Source organism: Tripterygium wilfordii, chromosome 6 (genome assembly GCF_013401445.1).
Source record: "Tripterygium wilfordii isolate XIE 37 chromosome 6, ASM1340144v1, whole genome shotgun sequence".
Lineage (NCBI taxonomy): Eukaryota > Viridiplantae > Streptophyta > Magnoliopsida > Celastrales > Celastraceae > Tripterygium > Tripterygium wilfordii.
The window spans coordinates 7,395,931-7,407,170 of record NC_052237.1 but is presented as its reverse complement, the minus strand read 5'-3'; the positions used below and the strand labels follow the sequence as shown (position 1 = coordinate 7,407,170).

At 36.5% G+C, this 11,240-nt stretch overlaps 1 protein-coding gene across 1 annotated transcript; it reads left to right on the top strand.

The window, feature by feature from the left end:
• Positions 1–1,030: 1,030 nt before the first annotated feature.
• On the top strand, positions 1,031–10,462 carry LOC120000092 (pyruvate dehydrogenase E1 component subunit alpha-2, mitochondrial-like). Its single transcript, XM_038847965.1, has 8 exons — positions 1,031–1,845; positions 1,934–2,013; positions 5,313–5,390; positions 7,703–7,798; positions 7,874–7,945; positions 8,036–8,089; positions 8,189–8,254; positions 10,050–10,462. Exons 1-8 carry the CDS (start codon positions 1,143–1,145, stop codon positions 10,092–10,094), a joined length of 1,194 nt encoding a protein of 397 aa, XP_038703893.1. The 5' UTR covers positions 1,031–1,142; the 3' UTR covers positions 10,095–10,462.
• The last annotated feature ends 778 nt before the right edge of the window (positions 10,463–11,240 follow it).

The following is an 11,240-nucleotide window of genomic DNA, read 5'->3' as shown; positions in this document are numbered from 1 at the left end:
CCTTTTAATTTACCTAAATAAATTTAGATAAATTTAAAGGCTTTTTTTCATGTTTATCAGGGAGTAATTTCCTAGCTGGATTAAAATGCTCTTAGCAAATAATCTCCTTCTCCTAGTTGAATTAGGAGTCTTGACATCCTCTATAAATAGCTGCATTATGTGAAGATTTTCCTTCGTTTCTAAACTTCATATGCTTCAAAGATCATCTCTTTTCTGCTCTTCAAGAGGTAATTCTTTTTCTTGGCTTAAATCTTTTTGTTGAATTTACAATTTTTCTTTTTGTAATCTGTTTACTTGGAATAAAGCCCTCTCGAAATATCGGATGAGAACTACTTGGATTGAGATTCGGGGGTCTAGCTCCCTTGCCAAATCCCCTTGCCGAACCCCTGGGGGTTCGGCCCCAACCCCCTGGGGGTTCGGCCCCCAACCCCCTAATGGGGGTTCCTCTTGTCGTGATACTTCCGCTTCTTGAGACATGGCTTATATTAATGAACGATTTCCCACAGACGGCGCCAATTGTCGATGCTAAATTTGCATCGAAGTATAGAATGTGTATTAAGTAGAAAGATTCAAGAGAATAACAACACAGAATTTACGTGGTTCGGCAACTTGCCTAGGTCCACGGAGTCTGATCTTTTATTAGAGTCGATTGTCGATGATTGCTTACAAATGTCAAAGGAAATGTATTTATAGGCTTGGGATATGTCAGTTGGTGCGGTTAATTGCTTCTGGTAACTTCTCTTGTAACTGCTCCTGGTAACCATCAGTAACTGACTGTCGGATGAAACTGCTTCGGTGAACCGTATATACGGAGTGACTGACTTCAGATTGACTGTCAGATGAAACTGCTTCCGTCTGGGAGAACCATACATACGGTGTACCTTTTTACTCCACACAAACCAACGTGGAGTAAAAAAAATTTCACCGTAGAAACGAAAGTGAAGGCCGCACTAGCAGTCGGCGGGCGACACATATTCCACTGATGTGCTTCACTCTTTAGCTAAAGTAAAGACGATATTATAAAGTCACCAAACACGACTACGGTTTATATAAATCTTTCTACGTCTTCCATCAAACCCCCCAATCGTTCCTTTCATTTTACAAACTTCATCGCAGGTCACCGAGCCGATACGACACACGAGATGGCTCTCTCACACCTAGCCTCATCCGCTTCTCGATCCAAGCTCATGAGACCGATCACCACCGCCTTATCACGCTCTCTGTCTCTCCGCCGCCCCATCTCTACCGACAGTAAGCCTCTTACGATCGAGACCTCCGTGCCCTATGGCTCTCACAATTGCGAAGCTCCCTCACGCTCCGTGCAGACCACTTCGGAGGAGCTTTTCTCCTTCTTCCACGACATGGCGAAGATGCGACGTATGGAGATCGCTGCGGATTCGCTCTACAAGGCCAAACTCATCCGCGGATTCTGTCATCTCTACGATGGCCAAGAGGCCGTCGCGGTTGGCATGGAGGCGGCCATCACCAAGAAGGACAGTATCATCACTGCTTATCGTGATCACTGCACATTCGTTGGGCGTGGTGGGACTCTACTTGAGGTGTTTTCAGAGCTCATGGGGCGCCAGGATGGCTGTTCTAAAGGAAAGGGAGGTTCTATGCATTTCTACAGGAAGAAGGATGGATTCTATGGAGGTCACGGAATTGTTGGAGCCCAGGTACCTCTGGGATGCGGCTTGGCTTTTGCACAGAAGTACTCCAAGGATGAATCAGTGGCATTTACATTGTACGGAGACGGAGCAGCTAATCAGGGACAGTTGTTCGAGGCTCTAAACATTGCCGCGCTTTGGGATCTGCCTGCAATCTTGGTCTGCGAGAATAATCACTGTATGGAACGGTTGGGGGAGTTTCACTTTGTTCATATTTCGTCAATATTTTTTCTTCTGATATAGATAATTTGTGTACGATATGGTAGATGGTATGGGGACAGCAGAGTGGAGGGCTGCCAAGAGTCACTCTTATTACAAGCGTGGGGACTATGTTCCTGGATTAAAGGTCAGACTAAATTTTGCAAATTTTGAATGACCGATGCTTGGTTTTAACTGTTGACGTGCTTGTGTTTCTAGGTTGGGATGATGTATGTGATAATTTTTGCCTTGGAAGTGGCTATGTACTTAGACTGAATCTTTTGTGGCTTTATCACATCTATGGAACAAATTTGAATGAATTTAAGGGTACGTACATGCAAATAGGTGCAACAATTAGCAAGCTTGTGGGAGTTAGCAGAGTTGTTGATTTTGTATTACAGCGTCTTCACTATTTTCCTTTGATTCCAATTAGAGTGGTTTCTTTGAGGTTTTATTTTGATAGGATTGACTCTGTTTCTTTACCAATGGATTTTAAGTATCACTTTAGTCAAAAAGGTGCTAAATTTGTCATCCATCTTTCAGAAGATAATATCTTTTGAACTCATCCTTAAGAATATCGTAGTGGCCCAGCTGTGAGTTTGTGAAACACGGCATATTAAAAACCTTTGAATCTTTGATAAGATTGGTTTCTTTCATACAAAAAGTGAGGTAAGTTAAATTACACATTATTGCGTTTTTTGCTCTAAATATTTGTAAAATGGTATAAAATGGTATCTCTACACTTTAAAATTAGCAAATAATGTCAAATTTCTAATTGAAAAATGTATTTGCCTAATTACTCTTTTTATTCTTGCTGTTAAAGCGAAAGCACCTAAAAGTGACTTCACCTAAAAGAAATTTGATCACTTAGCCTCTCAATTTCATAGTGTTTGCAAGTTATAACCAAACACGAATTAATGGTTTTCACAAAAAAGTTGCTTTCAAGTTTCAACTTATTTCCCACAGAAGGAACACAGTATTTCCCAAGTTTTCCTGGCAATGGACAGTCAAGGAAGAGCTCTTTATGGCCAAAAGCCTTTGAAACATATAAAATAGTAGAGATAGGCTACACAAGGCTTTAAAACACATCCTATTTAGTAGTTATGATATGCATCCTATCTGGCACTTTCTTTGAATTGATGCCCATAAACATTCAGCTGACAGTTTGTTTCCTCGTCTTGGTGTATTTTTTTTTACCCTAACCTTTTCCCTTTGGCTGTGAAATGACTTTTAGCGTTGGTTGAACGTTAAGTTGATTTTCTTTCTTCTTGCCACCCACATCAGTTTTTATGCAGCCAATTTAATAGTGAAATTTTGAAATGTTCTTACCTGAATGGTGCATTTGGTTTTTTTGAACCTTTTTTTGTTTGTGTCTGCTTCTGAAACTCCTTGCCTGACAGCCCTACAGCCCTTTTCGTTGCGTGATATTTAAGTTCTGGTTTCAAGATCATTAAGTCTACTTCTAAATTTACACTATGTTTAGCCACATAAATTCTTATCATAGTTGCTTTGTCACCTGAAGAAGGGTAGTCCATGGTAAGGGAAGAGGACCACTTGTAAACTGGAAGTCTTGTGTTTGAATTCACCATGGTGCAAATTGATTCAAACTAATACTGGTGTTTTACACCCCAAAAAATTGTCTTGTTACCAATTATTGTTTGAATACCTTTTTTTTTTCCCTTTTTTTTTATGTGCATATTGTAGTTAATAGAGAAAATTCGCATTCCCCTTTTTTTATTTTGCAATTGATTACTAGGCAAAATTTGAGGGTCGTGGCTGGAACTAAGATCCGAATCTTATGAAGTCATTGTAAATCTGGAAAATCAATTATGTAGGCTTTAACCTATGTAGAAACATTGGATTGTTGGGACATTGATTTGATCCTGATGGAGCCTCATGGGGTTAGCCAAAATGGCAAGCAAGTTTCCTTTCCTGGAGTGGCCTAGATGCATAGTGCTTGAGTTAACAGCAGATAACAACAATAAATAGTATAACTTATTAAAAAAAACCAGGTTAATTAGTCAGTCTTCAGGCCAGACTTTCTATTCATTTGAAATAGAATAGAAATCTATGAGATTAATGTAGGAAAATGACAATTTTTAGAGGAATGCGATAATCTGAAGTATGAAATCAACCTGGTGGTTGGACAACTAGAAGAGAAGGAAAGTAGGAAACCATGTGGAGTTGGTTAATCATGCTTCTTTTAAATGTGTAATGAAAGCAAAGTCTTTTACTGGTGCAGTAGCTCTACATTGAGAGGGCAATTTTCTTCCCTTAATGATTTGTCCTGAAAAATAGATGCTAAAGTGGAAGGCCATTGTAGTATGGAAATTAATATGGTGTCATGAGACATTCCTTTCACGGAGAATGATATGGATTGGGAGGTAAATACTTTCACTAATTTTTTTGAGACCATTTATAAAGAGACAATCGAGGGGGAGGAGGGATGGGGCTTACAAATAAAACTTTTTTTAACTCTCTTCTTCTTGGGCCCATCAGGAGGAGAGAGGAAGAAATCTAATTTGGAGGACGGGGCTACAAAGTAAAGCTTTTGTTAACTCTTTTCTTCTTGGAGCCAAGGGAGAGGGTGCAATGATGGGTTTTCCTTGGAAGGGGATTTGGAAACAAATGTCTTGACTCTTGAGATATGCCCTTTTAACTTGGGAAATTACATGGGAGAAATCTTCACACACAATAAGCTTCAAAAGAGTGCAGTAGTTATGGCCAGCAGATGTTGTACTCATGAAAACAAAGAGGAAACTGTCGGACATTTTATCCTCCATTGTGACTGAGTTGGCAATTTGAGAGACATGGCTTTGGAATTAATGGGTGTGAGTTTGGCAGGAGCTGGGTCTGTCAAACATAAGTAAAGGTTTGGTATTTCTGTTGTGGAGTAAGCAGTGGAGGAAATTTGTTTTGAGCCATTTTTCTATCATATCTCGGTTTAATTGGTAAAAGCACAACAAGAGGGGCTTCTACCCACTTTGATACTCTAAAAGAATTGATGGTTCCCTTCTTCTTCTTCTTCTTCTTCTTCATTTAGTGCAGTGGTTCTCGTAATTTGGATAAAACATTATATTTTATTATTGATTGTATTGGGTTATGCCTCTTACTATCCTCTAATACAATTCTTCCTTTTCTTTTGAGAATAAGTGGCTTGTTTCCTAATTCCATGTTAACCCTTTTGGAGGAACTTACTGTTTCTAGAGGCCTATGTTAGGTTTTGCTACACATATGTGCTTTGGAAGACTTCAATATTATCATTTTTTTTGGGATAGGAAATCCTGTCATTTTTTGTTGTAGGCACTTGAAGTTTGTCTTTGGGATTGAAGCTATAATTTCTTTCTTTTTACTGGTGAATATATGACCTTACTTATACAACTTTGATCTGTACGTAAAGTAGTCTTTATTTATTTATTTATTTTTGCGTTTCTTCCTTTGTAACAGGTTGATGGTATGGACGCTCTTGCTGTCAAACAAGCCTGTAAATTTGCCAAGGAGCATGCTTTGAAGAATGGACCCATTGTAAGTTTTTGTTTTCTTCTTTCCAGTTTAATTGCTTATATGCATTATTAAAATTCTTTGTACAAGCCATAGTTTCTATTATTGGATTGGATTCAAATCCAGATGTAGTCAGATTTGGACGGAATATAACTTTTTTCCTGATCCATACTCAATAATATTTATATTATTCAAATATGGATCCAATTCCCATTGGATTTGAAGTTGAAGTCCAAATCTGGATCCATAGACAACTGGATATCTGGTCTAATTATTAGAATCTGGATCTAGTTTACTTGAAGTCGGAACAACTATGCAACAAAAACTTCGAAAGCTGGAAAATTCAAAGAAACACACAAACTATACAGAGTTTTTTGAAATGCACTGAATCGTGAACTTCGGAGCAAATTATCTCCATGTTAACTCTGGTATAGTAAGACATACTGGTTTTGATGGACAAAACCGTAGAAGGCAACATGGCTCTAAAAGGCAGAACACAAAATAAGAGATTCAAGGGAAAGGACAGAAAAAGGGGAAAGGTCACCTTATATATATTTATATGTCATACTCATGTGTCGTAGAAGACTAATAACTTACCAACAGGTCATTAATGAATCTGTTATATTTTTGATCCGTGTCCAATTTGTTAAGTTTATGGTGTTAAATCAGATTTGGGTCCTAATTGGGTAAACAGATTTAGAATTTTGTTCTAGATCTGATCCATTGGTACTATCATGAAACCTTAAAATACTCTACTCTTCTCCTCTTTTTCTTTTTCTTTTCACCTTTTTTTGCTTACTGGTCTTCTATGGCCATAATATTTGTGGATTTGAGCCTTCCTTGTCATGTTTCCCTCTTAAATGGTGAAAACTTGAACCTTATCTAGTGTTTGGCAGATGGAGTCCTGTCATTATTTGAGGAAGTGTGGCATATCACATGATAAGAAATATATGAAAAATAGTATATTTCCAACCGAGTCAAATTTCACTACAGTAGCTCTATCATTGTTTGCCACTTTGCCCTGTATAAAACAATGTAATACGTCCAAGTTAATCTATTATGCTTTAGTTTCAGCTGAAAATTTTGAGGCTGAGGTTCGTATGCTTGCAGGTAAAGTCAAGCTATATGCAGTAAAACCCAACCTTTTTTCTTTTAATTATTTTTTTGATAAAAATAGGAATAAATATCATGTATATGGTCATGGGTATCTTTATATTATTAGTTGTGTCATTTATAATTGTTTTAATTTTTGTTATCTATTTTTTTGGCAAATATTATCTAGCAATAATTTCTATTGGAAGCATATGATCAAGGGCTGTATAAATATTTAATTTGTTTTCTTATTTATGTGCCATTTTAAGTTTTGAAAATATTTTTTATGCTTGATATGACCATACGGGATTTTCCTGTGACCAGAAGGCCGTATCCCTCGATTGAATTCATGTTGGACTCAGGGGGTAAGAAGTATTCTAAAAACCGGTTGACTTCAATTTTAAGAGATAAGTTAATTTAGCAGCTTAGTTTATGTGCTACTGGTAAAACACTGAATCAGTGATTGCATGTGCAAAAATCATTTCCTACACGTTCTTTAGGTGCCCAAGCAAGCCTGTATTTTACTATGTGAGCCCAGTACATATGTTGTATGAGAGGCGAGTGCCAAAAGAGTGAGGAGTGTCTCAGGCACTAGACAGTCGTCCAATCGCTTGAGAGCCAACCTATAGCAACAATACTGATAAGGGGAATGAATTATAAGATTGAGTCAACTAGGCAACATCCCAAAATTTTCTGGTACTGTTCTTGGATTTTCATTGGAGGTATATTACATATGTTGTATATGATCCTTGCATAAGCCCACTAAATACATGGGAATAAAGTTGCTGCCTGTAGGAGTTACCGTTAATGAGAATTAGTGGCTGATTAATTTCAATTTCCTGAGGCGTTGTATTATTTATTGTCTTGTCTGCTTTTGGAAATTCAGTCTCATCTAAGGCTTTGGTGGAACAAACATGGCAAAGTAATTAGAATACAGATTCCATTATTGTAAACTGGAAATTTTGCTTCCATTTTGGTCAGTGATTCTAAACTATGAGGGAAAAAGGAACCCTGGCCCAACATTTGCTCAATTTTTCAGATGTTGTGAATGTTATGTCATGCTTCTCATGTAGCTAGATGTTTCATGTGTAATTTATATTTGCACCTACTTGAGCTTCTTCCTGCATAGTTGATTGTTATATGTTAACTGTTTTGCCTGTTTATTATAAATGTGAGATGCTATGTCATTATACATAAAATGGATAGATGATTGGTTGGTTTTGACTATTGATACGTGTGTTCAGATTCTTGAAATGGACACTTACAGATACCATGGTCACTCCATGTCTGATCCTGGAAGCACCTATCGCACACGTGATGAAATCAGTGGCGTGAGACAGGTTATCGCATGATTTTTTTCTTGCAGGTCCTTTTTTTGGTGTTCTGTGCTTAAGTTTTGGTTTTATGGCTTCTAGGAGCGTGATCCAATTGAGAGAATAAGAAAGCTATTATTAGCTCATGATATAGCTACTGAGAAAGAACTAAAGGTATTGTCTCTAACTTGAACTCATACGAGTTCTCTGACTCTCCCCTGGTCTTTGACATTAGAAATTGATGTTTACTATCCTTGTTTACAGGACATTGAGAAAGAAGTGAGAAAAGAAGTAGATCAAGCCATTGCTCAAGCGAAGGTGAGAAAGCACAATGCAGTTGTTTTGTATGCTAAAAAATCTCCGGATTTTTTTCCCTGGTCCTTGTTCATTCATGGTGCATTTTTTTGTCGTTTGCAGGAAAGTCCGATGCCGGAACCTTCTGAACTCTTTACGAATGTATATGTGAAAGGATTAGGAACTGAGGTAATAATAATTACGCCGCATCTTTATTAGGTATTTCCCAAGTCATTTTTTGTTTTTCAACCAAGAAGGCTGTGCCTACTGTTGATTAAGGTTATTGGCTTATTGCTTCCAATGGTTTTCAAACAATTGATTGGGAAATCTCTAAAAGGATTGTGATCTCTCTTCCAGCATAGGTTCTTATAATATGGGTCAATGGACAGTTATTTAATAGATATCCTTGGTTGTCAGCTTCTCACATAATCAGTTCATCATCATCGTCAAAGCCTTTTATCTCAAAAGTTTGGGGTTGGCTACTTGTGTTTATGTGAACCTCAACGGGAATCCACCACATATATTCATTTTCTCCATTCGTTTCGATCATGGATCATAGATTCATCCACTCCTATTTATTTCATATGATTTCTTATTACTTTAAGCCATGTCTTTTGAGGTATTCCTCGTCGCCTCCTACTCTCTCTTATACAAATTCTCTTGTTCCTCCTCACTGTCGCACCACTGTCTCTACATTGAACATGTCTATACCAGCTTAAACGATTTTCTCGTAACTTATCTTCAATAGGTGCTACTCCTTTAAATCTAATAATCTCATTTTTTATTCTATGTTTTCTAGTGTGACCACACATCCAACGAAACATTTGCATTTTTGCTACCCGTATAGATGACCTATAGAATTTTCCCTTCAACCTTAAGATAATCCTTCAACTGCATAAAACCCAGTATGCACTATTCCACTTACTTCACCTGTTTTTAATCCTATTAAATCCATCATCACTTTGAAAGGGTCGAATATTAATTGCTTGGAACAGTTGTAATTCTCGTATTTAAATAGTAATAACAAATAAGTAGCCATGTGAAGCAAGAAATATATGCCTTTTTTGGTTGAAGGAAATCAAATGTTTGGAAAATCCATAATTTTCCTGAGGGCAAATAGTTAGGTATTGCTTGGTTTGCAAAACCCTTTTCTATTTTTTTTTTGTGTTCGTTTTCCATATTTGGAGCTTTGGCTTCAAAATGCCTAAAACGTCTTTTTGATATTTTTTGATTTTGAAGAGAATAGGTTCAAAACACTCAAAATGCATTTTGACAAAATAACTCAAACCAATCACGTTTTAGCCATTTTCCTTGTGTTTAAAAACTCAAAATAGAAAATGCCCTCAAAAGACTCCAACCAATCATTTTCAACATATGTTTTATGGAAATGAAATATGTAAATATAAAACTTCATGAAACAAACACTTGAAAATTAGTTTTCCTAAAGCTTGATTTCCCTTGAGAAACAACGGAGATATAGACTTTGTTTTATTTTCAAATATATAGAAATAGAAATCATTTTCTATCCTAGTTTATTTATATCCGTAATTGATACAAAAAAGATGCTTGGTGAATGATTTGGAAAGTAAATGAGAATCTTGCACCTTATTTCCTTGGTCGTTGCATTTTGTTGCATTGTCAATTTGTTACTGCTGATCCAGTTAGTCCACCGTGCCTAGCAAAGTTTACTGTAATTTAACTAGGGTTTTTCACATGTTTCTAGAAATGATAAATTTCCAGCTCTTGTTCATGTGGAGTTTTATATCTATATTTTTCTGTTCAGAAAAATTAGTTCTTTGCTTTCTTTTCCTTAATTATGAATTGCACCATCTCCTATGTCTGAAACATCAAAATTGTTATGATTCTTGAGCAGGGACTATACTTATACGAATGATCTTTTGTTCATCTTTCAACTAATACCAATGCTTTAAAAAAAAAAAAAAGAGACTAATGTCAATGTCAATTTCATGTATCTCAATTGCAGGCTTTTGGAGCAGATAGGAAAGAAGTTAGAGTTAAGCTTCCATAGATTTCAAGTTGTATTCGAAGTTATCATCAACCCTGTGACACCCTAGCTATCCAGATCATGGAGTTAAAACACAATAAGTGAAGATGGTGCTATCTTGCTCTCCATCTATTTGATTTTTGTCCATAGAGATTCCTCTCTGACTTGTGGGCTGTGACGTTTTGGTCGTGCAGTTGCTAGAATATAAAACGACGATTTTTGTGAGTGATTGAATAGGTTGCTTTTGTGATCCTGATTGTAGGATACATGACCTAGTGTTCTTAAATACGTGAAGAGTTCTTTGGTTCAAATTCAAAAGTTTCTGAAGGGTAATCATAATCAACTTCCAATTTATAATGTTAGGTGTTCGTGGGGCAGCCTCAGTCTTGTTTATACTTTTTGTCGTTGCTGCATTTTTTTTGTGCAAAATGCCAGCCAGTTTTCAGATCTCAATTTCAGGGAGCTTATGAGCATGAGCTGCAACGCCCTCTCTCCTTTTGACGGAATGGTCTCTCCTTTTTTTCCCCTTGGCTTTGACACAATGAATTTATGGATTTATGTTGGACATATCCAATGTGAGGTATTTTGGTGTAAATGTTGTTTTCGGAAGATGTAGTTAGTTGTGGATGAGATATTATTGACAGTTAACTCAAATCTTGTGTTATGGAGGCAAACGATGGAGAGTAAAATATTTAAAGTAAGTAGGAGGAACATAGAATGTATGAAATATATGTTTAGTTGGTGTAGATAATGGAGCAAACGAACAAATTAATTGTATGAGGTCAGTAATAAAAAGTATTGTTTTGGAAAGACATTAGTGACGATGTAGCAAAGGATTAAAAACGGGGGGATGATTCCTTAAAGATAATTAGTAAATGTCATATAAGTATCATTAAATGTCATATAAGTATCATTTACAACTTATGAATACATAAGTCCACTTGAAAATCTCTATTCCACATAAGTATTTTTTTTCTACATAGTATCTCTTTTAAAAGATTAATATTTTCATATTTGCTCTTCTTTTTTGAAAGATATAGACGTAAAAATACCCAGATCTAAAAATTATCTCCTACATTTTCACCACTACCATCTCCGCCTCCACCATCATCTTCTTCGTTTTCTTATTCTTCATCTTCTTATTTTTATTATTATTCTTCTTCATCTTCT